We start from the raw sequence: 21531 nt of genomic DNA on the forward strand, positions 1-21531 counted from the left end.
GTTTGCCTTGAAAATAGTGCTATAAATACAATGCAGTCATATTTCTATCTGCTGCTACCATCCTGACATATATCTATTGAGTTTTTAAAATCCATATTTATCAGTTTTTTCCTGAATAGGCACATAGGGTGTCAGGGTCAGCAGAGTCCTTAATAATTACCTTATAATTCATAAGAAGTTCCCCTCTTTGCCCTCATGTGGCAACAGCAATGAGAGCCCATGGATATTTTCCCTGTCCAATAGGGAAGGGACAGAAGACAATAAATTCTCTCTCTCTCTCTCTCTCTCTCTCTCTATATATATATATATATATATATATATATATACACACATACACACACACACATACACACACACACATACACACACACACACACACACAGAAGAGAGATGCCTCCTCCCCTAATGAAAAATGGGGGGGGGGGTAAAACAAAAACTTTTGCTCTTTTATTTATTTTTATTGTTGTAGTTGTTCTTGTATTTAATTTTACTGATCTTTATGTCTGTCCATAACAGAATCAAAGACAAAAGGCCCCTACTATGAGGTGCCGGTGGGAGGCAACCAATCCATGTATCTCTCTCATCTCTCTCTCTCTCTCTCTCTCTCTCTCTCTCTCTCTCTCTCTCTCTCTCTCTCTCTCTCTCCCCCTCTCTTTCTTCCCTCCCTCCCTCCCTTCCATTGTCTCTAAAAATCAATGGAAAAAATACCCTTGGGTGAGAATTAACAACAACAAAAATTAAAAGAGAAAGTAGCAGTTCATGCCACATGGCAAGAAATGTCATGTAGTAGACAAAATAATAAATACAGTAAACACCATGCTTACTATTGCCAGACACTATTCTCAGTGTCTTAAATATATTTACTCATTTAGGTTTATACATCTCTATGAGGAAAGCACTATGATGATCCCTATTTTGCAGATGAGAAAATGAAGACATAAAGAGGTTTAGTGACCTTCTCAAAATCTCACAGCTGGTATGGCAGAGTCCTGCCTCCAAGCCAGAGTTCTCAATCTTTACATTATGTTGCTTCTCTTTTTACATGAATACAAGTTACTGTGGTCCAGCTACCTATTCTGTATTAAGCAATGTGATCTTTATCATAGTACCTCATGTATTAAAAAGGATCACCTGGAAGTTATGTTTCCTCTTAAATCTCTTTGATAACCTATACAGAACAAATGTGATCTAGAGATTGGGCCTTAGCCAATAATAGGTAGTACAATACTAAGTGATTTCATAATTTATTTTTATTTAATTCTAACCCTGACCCTATTATTTTTATCATTTTCCTCATTTTGCAAATGAGGAAACTAAGGCTAGAAGCCATTAAGTAGCTGTCTAGAAGTGACAGTGTTATTAAGGAGCAGAGAAGTGGTCTCCAGACTTGGGCCTGACCTTGAAGAATGTACTCTTAAGCACAGGCTAATACAGTCACTAAACACTAACCAGGGTCCATGCATTTCCTCCTCCCCACCCCACAGAGACCAGACTGGAGAAGGTTGACAAGTATGCTATTATTTGAAAAGCTCCCAGAGGTACAGATTGAGCCCTGACAAAGCCTCAAATTTGTTGATGACCCGGGGCTTTTTAGGACTAAATAAAACTACATTAAGATAAGGAATTTGCACAGTATGCCTTCTAGAGAACCCAACTTACATAAAGATATGCCAAAATTCAGCAATTCAAGCAGAATTAAACATTTGATGTTTTTTGTGAAATATTGAACTTGCAAATATTTTAATTTTGTATATTTATATAAAAAATAATCCAGTTATTTTTGGCAATTGGACCTTCTGAAATATCCCAGAGGTACTAAACCATGTTTGTTTCTAACTAAAGCCTGTAGTCATGCTTGAAAATAAAGTAGGTGAGCTATATAATTTGTTGGTGGTTCAAAATTTTCTTTTTCTTGTCTCAATAACAAAGGTAAAGGAACAATGTTATTGCATTATCTGAACACAGCCATACATACAATTATCAACATTATTTTAAATACACATCACCAATGATGATTCATTACTATTTGTCTCTTTATGTGTGAACATATGAAATTAAACTTTGCCACCTGAGCTAGATTCTGTGGCCTTATTTATATAAAGCTTCCATGTCTTAAAGTAGTTTAAAACTGTCAAAGTAAGTAAAACATTCCATTTTAGCCGAAAATGAATAGATCTCCAAATCTAGGATATAGTATTATTCATTTAATGAATTATACTTTGGTATAAGTTATACTTTGTCAAAACTGGACTATTATATTCAATGTTAAGCTATTTCATGTCTATAGGAATATAATAGTTATCAAGATATCAATGCCTGTAAGTTATAGTTCTCATAACTATAAATTAAAACAATAAAATATCCAACCAATAAATATTCTAGCTTATCGCAAGGATACTTTAACTTTGCACACATAAACATTCAATTTGTTTTTCAAAGTCCCTAGGAATTTACTAAATCTACATATTTATTGAACCTAGGCATTTAACAAGACTTAGATAAAAATACAAGAGTAAAAAGAAAACAAGAAATGGAGAAGGGAACTAAATAAAGAAGGTAATTTTTAGTAACACAAGTGAAAATATTTTGTTAAGAATTATATTAGAGCCCAGCTGGCATAGTCAGTGGTTGAGCATCCACCTATGAACCAGCAGGTCATGGTTTGATTCCCAGTCAAGGCACATACCTGGGGTGCTGGCTCACTACCCAGTGTAGGGCATGCAGGGGTCAGCGAATTGATGATTCGCTCCCTCATTGATGTTTCTATATATATATATATTTCTCCCCACTTCCTCTCTGAAATCAACATTCAAAATTAGACTAGAAAGGTGTTTTTTTTAAATATTCACTCTTAGAACAAATGGGCACCAAAAATAGTAATGAATACTATATTACAATAGTAAAGTTAGTAAAACTTTCCTCAATTTAAAGTAATGATTATGATACAAATTACAAATAAAAGCAACTTAATTTAAATGACTTATGCCAAATAAATTTAATTTAAAAATAAAATTAAAATAAACGACTTACAAAAAAATTAGTGCTGGTAACTTCTCCATTTTCCTAAGCTTTTCAACGAGAAGTGGAAACATTTGTATCATGTTTTCTGAACTAGAAACAAGTTTGGGACTAAGATTCCTCAGGACCAGTTTGGCCTGCAGTAATAAAAAAAGAAATTATTTGTTTTAAGTTCTGAAGATTAAAGAAAGGAATTTTTACTTTTGACTAAAATATTTTCATTGTTGTTTAATCTATGTTGCTATGATTCTTAAAATAATATATAATAAAAATAATAAGAATTAATTATACCATAAACCTTTGTAAAGAACGCTCAAAGAAGTATACAACTCAATAGCTAGAGAACAAAAAGATAGATGGTAACATAATGTACACAGACATATGTGCAATATAACATGCAATTTTTTAGCAAAAGAAATAAGTTTTGTAAGTAATTCTGATTTCACTATGGCAGGAGGTAGGGTGAACTTGTTTTTCTCCATGTCATGTAGAAAATGATTTCAAATATATTTTAAAGATTTGTAATGACAAAATATGCAAAAGAAAATATATGTAATATATGTAAATTAGCCTTGGCTCAGTTAGTTGAAGTATCATCCCCTATACAAAGGGTCAGCAAACTCATTAGTCAACAGAGCCAAATATCAACAGTACAACTATTAAAATTTCTTTTGAGAGCCAAATTTTTTAAACTTAAACTTCTTCTAATGCCACTTCTTCAAAATAGACTCACTCAGGCTGTGGTATTTTGTGGAAGAGCCATACGCAAGGGGCCAAAGAGCCACATGTGGCTCACGAGCTGCAGTTTGCTGACCATTGCCCTATACAATAAGCTTGTGGTTGGATTCCTAGTCAGGGCACATACCTATGTTGCAGGTCCAGGTGCATACAGGAGGCAACCAATTAATGTTTCTCTCACATCGATGCTTCTCTCTTTCTTCCTTCCTCTCTCATTAAAATTAATAAAATTAACATATCTTCAGGTGAGAATTTTAAAACAGTAATTAAATATATTATATTTCCGAATTGGGGGAGGGGGGAGATCCTCTAAGTTAAAATATAATAGAAAAAAATCACATGAAAAAAGTCTAATATATATATCTCTCCCCAAAAATCAGAAACTCCAATATGTGGCAATAAAACTAACTTCAAAATTATAAAGACCAGTGATTACTTAAAATAAATATGCATAACTTTTCTGACTCCAGGTGAAGGTTCCAATACACAAATAGTTTATAAAAATTAAAATTTCAATGCACTAAAAATATCCAAGACAAAAAAAAAACAAGTAAAATAGTCTTCTCAGCTACTGTTAACTATGATTCCAATAGCCATATTGCCATAGCACCAAGATCACTGACTCAGTGGATAGTGACACATCTGTTCTTAAGTGTTAAACCATCTATCAGGAACCAATAAGTTTTTGTGACATACTAAAGGAGACAAAGACCAATTTCCTGCCTTTCCTTTTATTTTACCACAGAATCACTAGACTTTGTATTCAGCTTATAATCCTAGAATGAAAATTAAAGATTAAAAAAGCCTAGAAAATAATAATGACTGAGCAAAATAACTCAAGAAAACAAAGAGGTGAGGGTACTTCACCAAAAATATGTGTGGAAATTACCTCCTCTACATTGCCGTTTTTAATCCAATTTGTCAATTCTGCCTTTAAGCTCTCTTCATATTTCCTAGCATCCATCTTCTTAATGACTATTTTATTCTTAAAATGGATGAAATTCTCTGGACACAACTTCTTGAAAAGAAATACCACAAAATTAAATAAAATCATGAAGAAGAAAAAAAAACTCTCAAAGATGTTTCTCAATTATGTATTTCATTAACAGAATTATAAGCTACTTGAAAGTATAGGCTGTTGAACTCCTCGCCCCCCCCCCCGCCACCGCCCCCCCCCCCCCCGCCACCACCCCCCCCCCCCAGTTTCTAGTACAGAATCCTAGTAAAATAAATGAGCTCTTGAGCTCTCTAAAGGAAAGAATTCAGAGCAAAGCCAAACAGATAAAAACAGGCAGCAATCAGAGCCATAGGGAAGGAAAGGAAGGACAATGAAAGAACATTGAGGTACATAAATCCAAGATATAAGAGGAGACTAAAGTATCTCAGAAACTGAAAGAACAAATGTTTTCAGGAATTCAATGACATTCCATCCCTTTCAAGTAAAACATATAATGTTAGAATGAAAAATGTCTGAGAAGGGATAATTGTATTTTAGAAAGCGTCCATTGGTAATTTTAAGAGATCAGAGGCAAGTGATTAGAAAGGATAAGAGTTTGTCTTTCTGAAAGCAAAGTTACCATCCACTGTAACAGAATTCAAATTAATTGCATAATTATTACTTACCTGGGCCCTGGGCCAACTTCTCCAGAATTCAAACATAGTGTCATAAAGCTGGATGGTTTCTCGGGGCGAAAGGGTAAGATCAGAAGGGAATCCATATATTTCAATCTAGGATTAAAATTAAATTGAATGTTTTAATATTCCTTTTATTTTATGTTTAAACCTTTGCCTCATAGTCACTATCATGAACACAATACCACTTAGCTAAAATGTTTAAATGTTGATGATTGCTAGATGCAAAAATAAATAAATAAATAAATACTAACCAAGAGTGTCCCTGATTTACTGAAATAGGAGGGAGAAGGGCCTCCAGAAAGTTTTTGTATTATTTTCTAAGAACTTTGAACTCAAACCAGAGTACAAGAAAGCTAAAATATTTATGGACTCAGTTTGGACAAAATAAAAAAATAATAATAAAAAAAACTAAAAAAAAAAAACCCAAGAGTTCTATTCAGCAGCAGAAACTTAAAATGGTTTAATTATGAACATGATTATTTGCTTTGAGGACCAAACAAGGCTAAAAGTTGCCAATTTTATTGGCCTAAGTTCCAAGATGATGGGTCATCTTTAAAACTAAGCCTATCAGAGCCCAGATATAAAACCACCTCTTTAAGTCAATTAATGTTTTACAAAGGAGGCAAAAACATACAATGGAGGTAAAGATAGTCTACACAATAAATGGTTTTGGGAATACCTGCAAAAAAATCAAAATAAAACCAGACCACCTTCTTATACCATACACAAGAATAAACTAAAAATGGATTAAACACTTAAATGTTAAATTCAAAACCACAAAAATCCTAGACGAAAACATAGGCAATAAAATTGCAGACTTTTCTCATGGCAATATTCTTTCTGATATATTTCCTCGGGAAAGGGAAACAAAAGAAAAAAATAAACAAATGGGACTATATCAGATTAAAGAGCTTTTGCACAGCAAAGAAAACCATCAACAATATAAAAAGACAACCCACTGAATGCAAGAACATATTCACCAATGATACATCTGATAAGGGCTTAATATCCAAATTTTATAGAACTTATACAACTGAATACCAAAAACAATCAAATAACCCAATTTAAAAACGAAAAAAGGACCTGAAAAGTTACTTCTCCAAAGAGACTTTCATGGCCAATAGGCATATGAAAAGATGCTCAAGGTCAATAATTATTAGAGAAATGCCAATTGAAATCACAACATCACTGCACACCTGCCAGAATGGCTATCATCAATAAATCAACAAACTATAAGAGCTGGTGAGGATGTGGATAAAAGGGAATTTTGTTGGTGGGAATGCAGATTGTTGCATCCACTGTGGAAAGCAGTACGGAATTACCTCAAAAAAACAAAAAAAAAAGTGGACCTGCCTTATGACCCAACAATTCCACTTCAGAAGAAACCTGAAATAGTAATTCAAAAGAATATAGGCACCCTATGTTCATTGCAGAATCTTACCTAATAATAGACAAACATGTAAAATGACCATACCTACCTCCGCTATGCCCACAGCCAATCAGAGTGAGTATGCAAATTAGAAGGTCAAAGATGGTGCCACCCCAGCCGCACAGAATAGCCATGCGGGGCAGGACGCCTGCTACAAGAGGGAGTACATGGGGCGAAGGAATCAACAGGAGTGGAGTGCTACAGGAGTCTGTAGCAAAGATGAGGAAGGCAGACTCTGGCTGGAGTGAAAGCCTGGGTCCCGGGTGCCAGAGGAAAACTGGTGTTGGAAGCCAAGGGAAGGAAGGCCTATTGCACAAACCTATTCATGCAATGGGCCTCTAGTTGTTTATAATAGCCAAAATTTGGAAGCCGGCCAAGTGCCCATCAGTAGATGAGTGGATAAAAGAGCTGAGGTACATTTACACAATAGAATGCTGCTTGGCCATAAAAAAGAAAAAAAGCTTACCCTTTGTGACAGCATGGATGAACCTGGAGAGCATCAGGCTAAGTGAAATAAGCCAGTCAGAGAAAGACAATTACATATGATTTCCCTCATATGTGGAATTTAACAAACAAAACGAACTAACAAGCAAAATGGAAACAGACTCATAAATAGAGAACAGACACCTTTTGGGACAGAAGGATGAGAAAAAGAAGGGGGAAAAAGGATACAATTCATGGACTTGGACAGCAACGTGGTAATTGCTGGGAAAGGTGGGAAGGGGGAGGTGGGGAGGGTATGAGGAGATAAATGGTGATAGGCAGAGAATTGACTTGAGGTGGCAAGCGCACAATTCAGTGTACTGATGATGTGCAATAAAATTGTGTACCTGAAACTGTATAATTTTGTTAAACACTGTCACCCCAATAAACTCAAAATATAAAAATGAAACTAAGGCTATCAGATTACTTGTAAGGCACTTCTCCTCAGGTCACATGGCTCTACTTTAAGCTTTCTGGATATGTATGTCATTCATTTTTTCCACAAATATTTTAAAAGTATAAATAAAAATTCCTGCTCTCAAAAAGTATGCATTGTAATATTTTCTACTGGTTTTAAACCACTATTGCTACAAATCAATTGCCTGGGAGACTATGATGCCTGAGATGTTAATAGGTATTCTTCAAAAGAAAAGAAGGGAACATCAGTCAACAATAAAAATAAGAATATGTCACACACAGAAAAAGAATGTCACCCCTTCCCCCCCAAAAAAAGTAAAGGAGGGGTGCTTTCTCACAGGTGTCTGATTAAATACATTTCTTCAAGATTTCCCATTGGAAACATTAAATCTCTAAAAAAGAACTATAAGTAGATTTGTCTAAAATTATTTGAAAATAGGATACCTGTTTCAATAAATAGCTGTTAACACCTTATGAAACTCAGGTTTATAAACTCTGGGCTAAAAAAGCCATTCCTGCCAGGACCGGTTTGGCTCAGTGAATAGAGTGTCAGCCTGTGGACTGAAAGGTCCCGGGTTCGAGTTCAGTTAAGGGCTTGTACTTTGGTTGCAGGCACATCCCCAGTAGGGGGTGTGCAGGAGGCGGCTGATCGATGATTCTCTCTCATTGATGTTTCTAACTCTCTATCCCTCTCTCTTCCTCTCTGTGAAAAACCAATAAAATATATTTTAAAATAAATAAATAAATAAATAAGCCATTCCCACTACAACACAGTTGAAAAAAAATTCTCATGTTCGGTAGAATGAAAAGTTGGTAGACTTTGAGTCAGAAGATCTAGTTCTAATTCTACTATGATGCTAGTTTCTCATCAATAAGTAGGAATTAAAATATTTGTACTCTCATTTTACAGACTATAGTAAAATCAGATAGAATAAGTTAGCACATGTTTTTTAAACTTATAAAACTAGTAAATACATCCTGAAAATCTAATGTACACTATAGTAATTATGGACAACAATACTGTATTACAAACACCAAACATGCTGAGATGAGATCTAATTATCCCCACCACAAAAAAGAAATTATAATTATGTGGTTTAGTTGAGTTTTTAGCTAAGGCTACAATGACAATCATATTACAATATATAAATGAATCAAATCAACACACTATACACCTTAAACTTACACAATATTTTAAGTCAAATATATTTCAATCAAAAATTAATTAGTCTTGTAAAAACTATAGAGGATGCAAACAATTACATCAATTTATCATTTAGCATTTCTCAGTCTGAGCATTGAAAGCTAGCTTGATAATAAGGCCCCATTTATATCAAAATAGCAAATGAATATATTATTTTGGAACATTAGCATTTTGTTCTTTTATTATTACTACCATAAGATGGTAATTTATTTTGCCTAAATTAAAATAAAAACATAAAACCAATCCAAGAATTATCATAATTTTCAAGATTTAAATCTTCTATTATGGTCACTAGAGTAGTTATGATTTCTTAAATCTCTTAACCTTGTTCAAAAGTCTGAGCTTCCTCATTTCTAAAACAGAGGACAATTCTGCCAATGACATAGATTTGTTGTAGGAATTAAGTTAGATAATACACATAATAGGCTTAGTAAAATACTTGGCACATAGTTGATGCCCCAACTGTCAATGAGATTGATTAATCAAAAAAATAGTTCTTAATTTTAAAAATCATATTAAGTTTTCTATGGCCAAAAGCTGTGAATTTAATTTGGTTTTCCTCCACTATAAAGTGACTAATGAGCTGGCAAAACTTAGCCAGTCTAGGTAAAAAAGAAAGAGAAATCAAAGGTCACAGTGTATTATACAATTGTACACTTGTAACATATAATGTCATGAATCAATGGCACTCCATAAATTTAATTTTTGTAAAAGTCATAGGTTTGCAACCTTCTTCACTTGTAAGCACATGGTATTATACCATGATATTATTTTTGCAAAGTGCATTGTTTCTGACTCTGTAAGTGATGGTAAACATTGATCGTTCTGAACAGAGATAGGCCACAGTTTTTGCAAGGACTTCCTGGGGCCTAGCTGTCCAGGAGCCAGCAGCTGCTCCTGTGTGGCATAATTGGTGGCAAAGGCCAAACTCTGCTCTTTGCCAGAAGCAAGCCTTATATGGATGGAAGGCAATTCCCTCCCCTCAGTTGGATTAAGGTCAGCTCCTCATTCTGCCCCACCCCTTCCCTTCTGAAACCTTTTCTATGATAGAGCTATAGAGGAGATGACCAAACGCGGTGGTTCTTCTCTTTATGTTGCCACAACGTATTATGTTATTTCTTACCACTCAGCAATTTCACATTAATTTCAAATGTAATACACAATGATTTGCTCATTTGCAAAGGTTTACTCGCTTTATATCCCTGCTACTGTAGGAAGTATGCTACATAAACACATGCTTCATACACAGCTGTCAAAACGCAGTTAATAATGTCAACACCTTTGTGTGTATTCCTGTGGCAAAAGTCTAGAAGTCTTAAGAAGACTCATTCAGCACCATGACCTTTGCAGAAGTCATATGGGGTCAGAGCACATAGTAGCAGTTCCACTGCTTTCCAGTTATTCCATTAATAGCTACTGAAAATAGAGGAAAGGCACTTGGACCAAAATGCCAATCTTGTCAACTACTCCAAACCGCTGGACTCGTTGCTACTTCATGATAACCTGCCTTAAACCATCCAACGCAAAATAAAATAATTTAAAAAAAATACTATGCTGTTTTTAAAATGTCAGATAATGATGGGGATAAGGGAATAGGGAAGAAGAGAAAAAGAATTATTTTATTATTAATGTGTGGCTTATCATCTATATTCTGGTTTGGGGTTTAGGTTAGGTCACTGGAATTTTAGCCATATTTTTGTTTTATTTTGATTTTGAATTGGGCCACTGCAGCACAAAAGAGAAACATCCAAATAAAATCCAATTAGAAAATCACGATCATTAAGATTCATTCAGTTGCCTTTAGAAGCCATTGCATCATAGCCCAAACACTATAAAGTTATTCTCATTCATCCCCTCATTCAGGTATTCCTTCAATTGGTCTTTCAGAATACAGGGATAACCAGAGTTTGTATGGGTCATTCTTTAGGAATGGGAGGAGAGAGCAAGCTCTGGAATTGTTGTGATTGTTAAAAGAGACAAAATATGCAAAATTATTTGAACACAAAGTAAGTGCTTGACTTAGGCTGGCTATCTTATTTAATACTAAAGGCCTGGTGCACAAATTCGTGCACTGATTGGGTTCCCTCAGCCTGGCCAGTGACTGTGGCCAATTAGGGATGTCTAGGGAAGAGGAGGGACTATGGGAACTTGGTAGGCTGTGGGAGCACACTGACCCTTGGGGGCAGCTCTTGCATTGAGCGTCTGTCCCCTAGCATCAAAGCTACCAGCCAGTCCATCAGTCATTTGATCAACCAGTTGTAATGGTTGCTTAGGTTTTTATATATATATAGATCAATGTAGTAAGAACTTTTATATACCCAGCAGTCTGTTAGGGACTAAGGACACAGCTTGTATCTCAAGGAGTTATTCTAGTAGGATAAAGAAGACATGCATGTGAACAGCTTTAGCAGCAAGCTGGCCATCATTATTGCCATATAAGAAATATAGAAAAGGTACTATGAAGAGAAGGTTATTACATCCAACTAAGAAAGTCACAGGAGGATTCTAAATTGATTTCACATTACAAGAGTCATAAGAGGTGAACAGGTTCTGGACAACTAGCATTTGACATCTGGGATGAAATGTTCCAGGAACAATATAAGTAATGAAGTAAGATACATCAAGTGGATGAATGGAAAGGACTTTGGAGCCAGGTCATAGAAGAAGCCATGCTCAGAGCTGTTCATTCAGCCATTTCCAAAAAAAAGCTACTGCAGTCTTGGCAAAATCATAATTATCTTTACTACTGATTTATCTAAATTAGTTTGATGGATCCAGAAATACCATGCAGGACATGGAACTAATTCCTGTGATATCTAAAGTTTCATGTACTTTAAAAATTATCATATTAGAAGGCATAATGTGACAACAAAATTTAAAATATATATTATTTGCCAAGTCTTGGAAGGAAGACAAACTATTAACTAATTATCATTTTGAGAAGCAACCAGAGCTTGCATAAGCCATTCCTGGGAATATATGAGAAAGGAAGAAAAGTACACAAGAAAATTAAGAAATCTTCCCCCACTCAAATGCCAGCACTAAAATGAAGTCCTCTTATGACTTCCATGTTATTGCTTCACAACTAATAAAAACATGATGTAATTAATAAGCTAGTGAAAAGTCTCTTTTCCTTACTTAACCTAATTCATAGTGCTAGGTATTGACCACATGTCTTTGTAACTACACTAAGAAAAGAATTAGTTTCAGAGAAGTGAACAGGTAGACAGAGGTGCTAAAAGAAAGAAAATGGGCAAAGATAATGTCCAAGGATAATTAAAATTAACCAAAAAATATTTAAGGATAAAAGTTTCGGTCATTTTTAAGCTTTATGGATACAGGCACCATTAAACAAAGAATGAAAACTATAAAATTTGTTCTTGTGATTTTTAAAACTAAGTTTTAATATCTGTTATACAGTATCTATACCTCAACTCTGATAAGTTTCCAACGAGGCATCTTTTCAACTGTGATATACACTTTATGTTACTAGGAGCAAAGATGGCTGAAGTATAACTTACATGCTCTGTTGTTAGTGCAGCACATGGGTGAAAATGATCAAAGTCAACGTCATTATGTTTTATTGAACATATATGCTTCTCTAAATCATTGTATCTCTCTCCGTAGAGCACTAAGAATGAAGAGAGAGAATTTCCAATTATTACATGGCTGGAATAATTTTAAAGTACAAAATAAAACTCCCATGGATGTCTCACACATACCAAGTCTAACTTTATATGATTGCTTCATTTGAAAGTGGTCTTTGTGGAAATTAGCACGCGAGCCAGCATTTCTTTTAGAAGCAGTATCCTTTTCTATTATGTTGTCTGCTTGTTTCCAGTACCGTTTTATTGCTTGCAGCCACCTTAAAAATAAATTTACATATTATTTAGGCATAACATGAAACTACTTTCTGTGATGTAACGCTTTTTAATATCAAAAATGTCATGTGCCTTAAAAATTGTACATAAGGGAATAGGCCCTGAAACCTGACACATTGAGATTGAATTCCAACCTCCTTATTACTGGCTATGACTCTTGTTATATCACTTAATCTCTCTAAGCCTCATTTACTACATTTTAAAATGGAAATAATAGTGTTGGCATGGCTTAGCAGTTCAGCATCAACCTATGAACCAGGAAGTCACGGTCCAATTCCTGGTCAGGGCACATACCCAATTGCAGACTCAATCTCTCCAGTATGGGGCATGTAGGAAGCAAATGATCAATGATTTTCCTACGTCGTTGATGTTTCTATCTCTCTCCCTCTCCCTTCCTTTCTTAAATCAATAAAAATTAAAATATACACAGACACATACACACACACACTGAGTGGCCATTCAGTGTGAGTGAGTGTGTGTGTGTGTGTGTGTATGTGTGTGTGTGTGTGTGTGTATGGGGTCAGTGCATGAATTTGTGCATGGGTGGGGTCTGGCCAGCCTGGCCAGGAGAAGGGGATATGGGCGGTTGGCTGGCCTGCCTGCTGGTGAAAATGTTAGCCTTTTATTATATAGGATATACAATAAGTGGCCAGATTATTATGCGTTCAAGAGATCAAACTAGTAAATCATAAGGGTTGTTGGCATTTAAAATAAATTGATACATGCAAAGCACTTAGAACAATATCTGGTACATTGGAGTCTTTACTCTAATTGTTGTTATTATTAGTGGGCAAAAATATAGCCCAATGTCAAAATGATATGGGGCTTTCAACTAATACAGCTTTTCTATCTTTTAAACATCCACAAAATGGGACAATATAAGAAATCTCAAGGTCCATGAGAGAGTGTCTCATTATTCCATTTTATTTTTATTTTTTGGTAAAGGGAAAAAACAGGTAAACGAAAAAAAAAATGTTCCCCAGAAGGGAAAATTTCTTAATTGCAGATCTTGGGAGAGTCACTGATTTTCCCTTATAGAGTGTGGTCTTGCTCAGCACCCATCAGGAGGTGCTAGTAGATTCCTTCCTTGAATATTCCCAGATAAATTAACAAATTCACCAGAAAGTTATGAGACATTTCAGAACCCATACAGAAAATATGATATTCAATTGTTCGAAATAGAGAGCCATTCTATTCAAACGGGAACCTAATGCCTACTCAGTGAGATGTTCAGGGTTGCTTATTGTAGCTGAAAGAGCCAGAAAGGGACACCGAATCATCACAAGGAGATGTTCCCAAACTTCTGCTCCAATCTCTCCACCAAGACAATGGACCTATTAAAGACAAAAATGTATCCATTGAAAAGTTCATTTAAAAAGAGCACGTGAGAATAAGGCATGGAAGCTGATTTCCTACATAGTTTCCTATCACATTTCATCAACCATGCTGAATGTATATACATATTCAGAAATTCAGGCAATAGAAAATCTTGACACATAAATGTTCCCTAATCCTCATAACCAATCCATCCATAATCCCTCTTTATCTTACTTTCAAAAGTTATTTGGAATTATGCATTTCTCCCCATGCCTACAGCCAACCGAGTCACAATCACTTTTTGGTGGCACTACCACACTACCTTCCTAGCTTCCCACTTTGTGCCCCCTACATTCTTCACATCACAGCCAAATGATGTATCTAAAGGATAAGTGAGTTAGGCCATGTCTCTAATTGACCTCCTTCAATATCTTCCCATTACATATGGAATAAAATATAAATTCCTTAACAAGATACATAATGCCGAGCATGCTTTGGTCCCAGCTTGCTTCTTGAGCTTCATCTCAAGCCACTCTTTCCCATCTTCTGCCAAATTTGCTCCAGACATTCTGCCTATTCTTTATTCCTTGAACAGAACGTCCTTCCTCTGGGGCTTTCACATATATTGTTCCTTTTGCTTAAAATGCTTATTCCCTCTCTTCAACCTGTATAAAGTTCAGCTTAATGCGACTCTATTAGAAAAACATTCTGCCCTAACCAGTTTGGCTCAGTGGATAGAGCCTGCGAACTGAGGGGTCCCAGGTTCAATTCTAGTCAAGGGCATGTACCTTGGTTGTGGCACATCCCCAAAAGGGGTTGGGCAGGAGGCAGCTGATCAATGTTTCTCTCTCATCAATGTTTCTAACTCTCTATTCCTTTCACTTCCTCTCTTTATAAAAAAATCAATTTTTTTTTTTTTTAAAGAAAGACTTTTCTGACTGCCCACTCCAGGGCTGTTCTCCTTCCTCCATCCCTACCATTATCACAGTCACAACAGCCCCTCTTTTTCTTCCCAACATGTACCAATATGGGCTGGAATAGTCATCTGTGCGCTTAATTGTTTCATTCCCTTTTGTCAATTAGTCTTGTGACCTTAGACAGGGGCATCCCCAGCACCAATAGTGCCTGGCATTGTGGAGGCACTCCTTAAATATTTGCTGAAAACATAAATAAATGTCTTTTGACCAAATAAAACAAATTCAACTAGACTCAGAGAAGATTCTCAAATGTGTTCTTCTTTAAACAGATGAAAGTATGGCACCTGGCAATCAACTGGAAAGGACTCACCATCAGAGCCACATAGTTAAAAATGTTCCCAATTTTGCCCATTTGGTTTTTCCCTGGTCAAATAATATTGTATATACTTTTCCTGAATATGAACTTTGTGCTTTGTACTAAATAGCACATTTCCCTGACGCTATCAGAATAGATATTAGCCTTCAAAATTTTTCAGCTTTACTCTTACATAAAAATGTCATATTGTTTCATAGCTTTGAGATTAAAGTACAACTCAAGATTCTAGATTTCAAAGATAAAATTTTTGGACATTTTCTGAGCAGAGATATTCAAGGTCTTTAAGATGCAATACATATAGATTAACCAAAAATCAATATCAAACAAATCAAAAGCACAGCCTGCTTGGTAGCTCCAAATTTATAATAGAAAAAGCTAAGTTAAATATAGATATCACTAGAGGCCCGATGCACCAAGATTCATGCAAGACTAGGCCTTCCTTCCCCTGCCTGCCAGCACCCGGGACCCAGGCCTTTGCTCTGGCCACTGCCTTCTGCCTTTACTCCAGCCTGGAGCAACCTTCCACCTTCCCAAGCTGTCTAGAGGCCTGGAGTGGCTGAGGTGGGGTGGAATGCCTGCATTGTTACCATGGTAATGACACAAGTGCCATGGTAACAATGTGCCATGTGCCATCTTTGTCACATCAATTTGCATATTCCCTTCTTATTGGCTGTGGGTGCCACCATCTTTGTTGTGAAGTGACAGTCAATTTGCATATTCTGCCTTTATTAGATAGGCTCTTTTTCCCCTTTAAATTGAAATTTCCTTGAAGCAATAGAATATATCTTTTTATGATGTTTTAAGTTTCACCCAGATGGTGTTGCTCAGTGGGTAGAGTATTGGCCCACACACCAAAGGCTCTTGAGTTTGATTACTGGTCAAGAGCATGTTTCAGTATTGATTCCCAGCCCAGTTGGAACAGTTGCCTGTGGGAGGAACCAATCTATGTGTGTCTTTCACATCAATGTTTTTCTCTCTCTATCCCCCCTTTTTTTCTCCCTCCCACTCTCTCTAACAATCAATAAAAAAACTATCATTGGGAGAGGATTAACAAAAAGATAAATATACATAATGTTTTAAGTTTCTTTGAATAACTATTTCTTTTTTAAAAATACTTTTATTGATTTCAGAGAGGAAGAAAGAAGGGGAGAGAGAGAGAGAAAAACAAAACAAAAACATCAATGATGAGAGAGAATCATTAATCAGTTGCTCCCTGCATACCCCCTGCTGGGGATTGAGCTCACAACCCAGGCATATGCCCTGGATTGGAATTGAACCTGGGACCCTTCAGTCCACAAGCCGAAGCTCTATCCAATGAGCCAAACCAGCTAGTGCTGAATAAATATTTCTAATAATAATACTATAAAAAATTTTAAATATCTTCTATTTGCCCCTGTAAATTTCCATTATTTACCACCCTGCTCTCTCTACCAACCTATAGAGACTACTTCAAAAGGGCTTCAGTGCTCTCTAGTTCCATTGTATTTGGCCAATGAAGACCCTTGGCAAGTGATAGAAGGGAAGAGAATAAGAGTGAGGTCTTCATTCTATTGGCTCCCTTCCTGAAAGGTTACCTTGAGTCAGCTGTGTCCCTCAACTAAGGTAATTGGTCCTTGCATGTGGTCAAGTCAGTCTGAATCTCCTTTTCAGTCTCAGTAACTGCTTCTTTGTCTTGTCCTTTTAAATCTAGGAGTAAGCTACAGCCCTGAATGACTGCACTAATCTTATTCATTCCGCTATGCACATCTTTGGAAAATACTCTTTTTAAAAAAGAGAAACATCGATCAGCTGCCTCTTGCATACCCCCTACTGGGGATGTGTCCACAGCCAAGACACATGCCCTTGACCAGAATTGAACCCGGACCCTTGAGTCTGCAGGCCGACGCTCTATCCACTGAGCCAAACTGGTTTCAGCTGGAAAATACTCTTCTTGAATTATATTTTAAGTGTGCCACTTGTTTTTAGTTGGGACCATGATTGATAATATATAAGTAGTATCATCATTAAAGGCCAACTTCTTTGCTTTAGAGATTAAAAATTAAATTTTGACATCTCTGTCCAAAATGTATGCCATGGTGGTTGTTTCAGCTCTTCTGAAATAGTAGTCACCAATAATAGGTTCTTCTCCATACAGAGCTCTGCAGCATACACCAATATACCCTATTCAGTTACAACAGGAAAATGGAGCCAAAAGATTGATTATGATTCACTAGGAAAACCATTCAGAAGGAAGTGCATATATACAAAGGGACAAATAATCTAAAGTACCAGAGTGCTTCATTATATGTTGTTGTACACTAGGAAATTATACACAGAAAATTAATACCAAACCTACCTCATCAAATATAACATATCTGATCTTTTTCGCCCATCTTTGGCGATGAGGAGATAACAGCAGAATTTCAAAGCAGGCAGGCACTGTAACAAGTACCTAAAAGTAAGAACATTGCATAAACAAATATTTTGAGCATTTACCATGTATACACATAGTTATAAGAATATAAAAGATAGAGTTATAACTCCTGAAAGAACCAGCTGATAAATAGGATATTGCTTCTGAGAGTATTTCAATAAAATTGTGATATATTAGTTAGAACCTTATGAAATTGCAATTTTACAGGTCAAACTGGTAAAATACCAGATGCGAAATTCAAACTCTTACTCATGAGTATTCAAAATAATATAATATGAAGAGTTGATTGTCACTCAAAATCTGACCCTGATTTATAGTTTAGAATTAAAAAAACCTTTATGAAGAACCAACAACTATGGAATTGGAAGGAAGTAGGATGGGGGAGAGAGAGAAGCTAAATTTTAAAACAGCCCTGATGCAATCTTCACTAACCTGGCTCAGAGTTCTGGAGTGAATATTGGCTGTGAGTGCAGTTCCACAGGAAGCCAAACAGCCTGGTATTTATACCCTGCCTAGCTCACTCACAGATATGAACTATGGAGGCAGAATTGAGGGAACTGAAAGCTGGCATTTGTTTTGACCACACTCCCCCATCTGGACAGCAAGTCCTTCCTTGAAAGGTGATCTGGGTAACACATATTCCACTTCTGCCATGCAATGTTCTATAATCATGTTTTCACTTTTTGTTTAGTCTGGGTTGTTTACCTATGAGTTCAATAAATCATATACAAAATGTCTATGATTTGCTTAACACCCAAATTTTCATCCATAATACAACATTTTAAAAATTACAATGAGCACTAGCAGGTTTAGCTTAGGGGATAGAGTATCAGCCCTAAGACTGAAGGGTCCCAGATTTAATTCTGGTCAAGGGCATACCTCGGTTGCAGGCTCCATTCCCGGCATTAGTTGGGTAGCATGTGGGAGGCAACTAATGGATGTATCTCTCTCACATCTATGCTTCCCTCTCTCTGTCTCTCACCCTCCCTGTCTCTGTCTCTCACTCTCTCTAAAAATCAATGGAAAAAAATCCTCAGGTGAGGATTAACAACAACAAAAATTACAATAAGTATCTACTCATCAAGAAAGTAAGATAACCCTACTTACCAAGAAAAAGTAATTCTAATTGGAAACTGAAGTTTGTTAATTTTTTATAACATTGAGTTTTTCAAATCAGTTGAAAAACTCAATGTTAATATCTGAATGGTCAATATTGAATTAAGTTATAAATCAAGATGATGCAATGAACTATAAAATCTGAAATCAAATTGTAAGTGCCCTCCTATTATCCACTCTTTGGATTATAACAATATTAAATTTTTCCTAAAGCCATTTCACCTTGTATATTCAACTGAATTATTTCCATAAGGTCTTGTAGATTTCTAGTGAAAAAGATATGTAAGTATTGTTATGTAATTTGACAACAAAAGCATTGATTAACATGACCTACCTGACAATTTAGGGCATCGTGGCGATATTCCCTTGTAAAAATACCACATAGAGCTAAACCATTTGGCAGATTTTTGGTGTAACGATTCTGAACAGTTGCTGCCACTTGATTAACAAGGGCCTAGTTGACAAGGAAAGAGATTCATTACTACTTAAAGTACAGGTAAAATAGGTAACAATGGGAACTGTTTAAAAATATGTCCTGCTTTGAGTGCAGGAAGCTTAATAACTGCTTTTTTTATACTCGTCTACTCTAAATACACTAATGTGCTTTTTTTTTTTTTTTAGATACTTTACTAAACATATGAACTTCTAATGACACACACCAGTAGGCATGGTTTCAACAATACATTTGGTTCTCATAGCTGATTATTATCAGAAAAAAAGGTGTGTAAAATAATCTTCTCTGAACTCCAAATTATCGTCTTGGGCAAATATTTTTCATCATTCAGTTGCTAGCATATCAATGTAACACATATTAAATCTCCTGGAGTCGCTCAACATAATATCCTGCATTTACCTAATAATACAGTTACATACTGTATTATTAGACAAATTTTATTAGACAACAACTGATTATAAGATAAAAACTGATCATTTTGAAGTTTTCTTCAGAAAGCTACCTGGCTTAAATTATGAGTATTATATGTGTCTTATTGAGATTTTCCTGTAGCCTCAATGTACCTTTTGAAACACATTCCCCCCCCTTAACCTTTCACATCTGCTACAATTTGTTCTTAGTAGAATTCTCATACAGCCTAAAGTTATATACTTATGATAATTTTCATTTAGATCAATGTTCTAGAAATAGCAATAGCACCATATTTCTATGTATTTTGTTACTAGACAAATTTTAAGAGTCACTGATAAATATATAAATATGGGTCTGTTTACTGTGGCTGAGGCTATAAGATGTTAACTGCTGTAGAATGAAACATTAAAATGGGTCTCCTTTTCAAAAATAAAAAAATAAATAAACATGTAAACTTCACTGATAAATCCCAACATACAGTAAAATGGGGGGGAAATGGCTTCATCAGAAGGAAAAATTAAAGAGGAAATGTTTCATCAGGAAGAAAACACACACACACACACACACACACACACAAAATAGCTAATATCTGAATGGTCAGGGTTTAGAGATAATTGTGAGGCTGTTTTAGGGAAAAGGTCAAGTGAGGGAGTCAAGGTAATTTTGTGGTTTTTATATTTGGTGATTTCCCCCATACATCTTAAGTTTGAATATAAACATGAATAAGTAGAACCATGCTCTGGATAAACAATGTAGCCTGGTCAGTAGAATCTGAGTGTGTGGAAACCTATGAACATCTTTCTATTTCACACTTTACTCCAAAAAAAAAAAAAAAAAAAAAAAAAAAATTACAGATAGATTAACATGTAAATTGCAAAACATAAACATAAAAATAATAGAAAATAAGCATTTCATATATTTTATATGTTTGAGAACACATGGAAAAGCTAAATGAAAATATTGATGATAGGACTATACAAAAATATTAACAGAACATTGTTATCATTAATGTAACTATAATATAATAAAAAGAAAAAGTGACAAATAAAAGTATATTTATTATAATCTAAAAAGAAATAGTATGCTAACTATACAAAATTCTGATCCTATATAATAAAGCATAATATGCAAATCAACCGAATGGCAGAACAACTGATCAGTGGGGGGCAGGGCTGGTGAGCAGGAGGTGCCAGGCCAGCCAAAGCGGGTGCCAGCAGGCAGAGGGAAGGGACAGTGATATTAGGGGGAGGCAGGACCTGCAGCAGGCGAGGGGTGATGGGACAGGGTCAGAGCTGCCCCCTGGTGGTCAGTGTGCTCCCACAGGCGTCCACAGGGAGAGGCCTAAGCTGTCAGTCAGACACCCTGAGGCTCCCGGACTGTGAGAGTGCAAAAACTGAGCTGAGGGAACCACCCTATTGCATGAATTTTCATGCACCGGGCCTATAGTAAATTAATAAAAAGACATTACCTTTCCCTCCTAAAAAAAGAAAAATGGGCAAATACATTTGCAATTAGTTTATGAATAAAGAAAATTCAATACCCCCAAATCACACCTAAAGATGCTCAAAATAAAAAAATAAAAAATGCAAATTTAAATATGAGATAAAAGTTTTCACCTATCAGTATGGCAAAACTTTTTAAATGATTAAAAGACAAGAGAATGTACTGCCAGTGGGAATAAAAATAGATTTAAACTTTTAAAAGAGTAATTTGGCAATATGT

The 21531-nt window shown here is 35.7% G+C and overlaps 1 protein-coding gene across 1 annotated transcript in view; it reads right to left on the reverse strand.

The window, feature by feature from the left end:
- Positions 1 to 21531, reverse strand: part of LOC311622500 (putative ATP-dependent RNA helicase DDX60) — an 89312-nt gene that overhangs the window by 27702 nt on the left and 40079 nt on the right. The window contains exons 18-25 of the mRNA XM_084883725.1: positions 19279 to 19398; positions 17751 to 17846; positions 14024 to 14139; positions 12647 to 12789; positions 12446 to 12555; positions 5380 to 5484; positions 4646 to 4774; positions 3031 to 3155 (exon numbers count right to left, since the gene is read on the reverse strand). Of these exons, the coding sequence (XP_084739851.1) occupies positions 3031 to 3155; positions 4646 to 4774; positions 5380 to 5484; positions 12446 to 12555; positions 12647 to 12789; positions 14024 to 14139; positions 17751 to 17846; positions 19279 to 19398 (944 nt within the window). The remainder of the gene's footprint in view (positions 1 to 3030; positions 3156 to 4645; positions 4775 to 5379; positions 5485 to 12445; positions 12556 to 12646; positions 12790 to 14023; positions 14140 to 17750; positions 17847 to 19278; positions 19399 to 21531) is intronic.

Source organism: Pipistrellus hanaki (genome assembly GCF_964339955.1).
Source record: "Pipistrellus hanaki genome assembly, chromosome: 5".
NCBI lineage: Eukaryota > Metazoa > Chordata > Mammalia > Chiroptera > Vespertilionidae > Pipistrellus > Pipistrellus hanaki.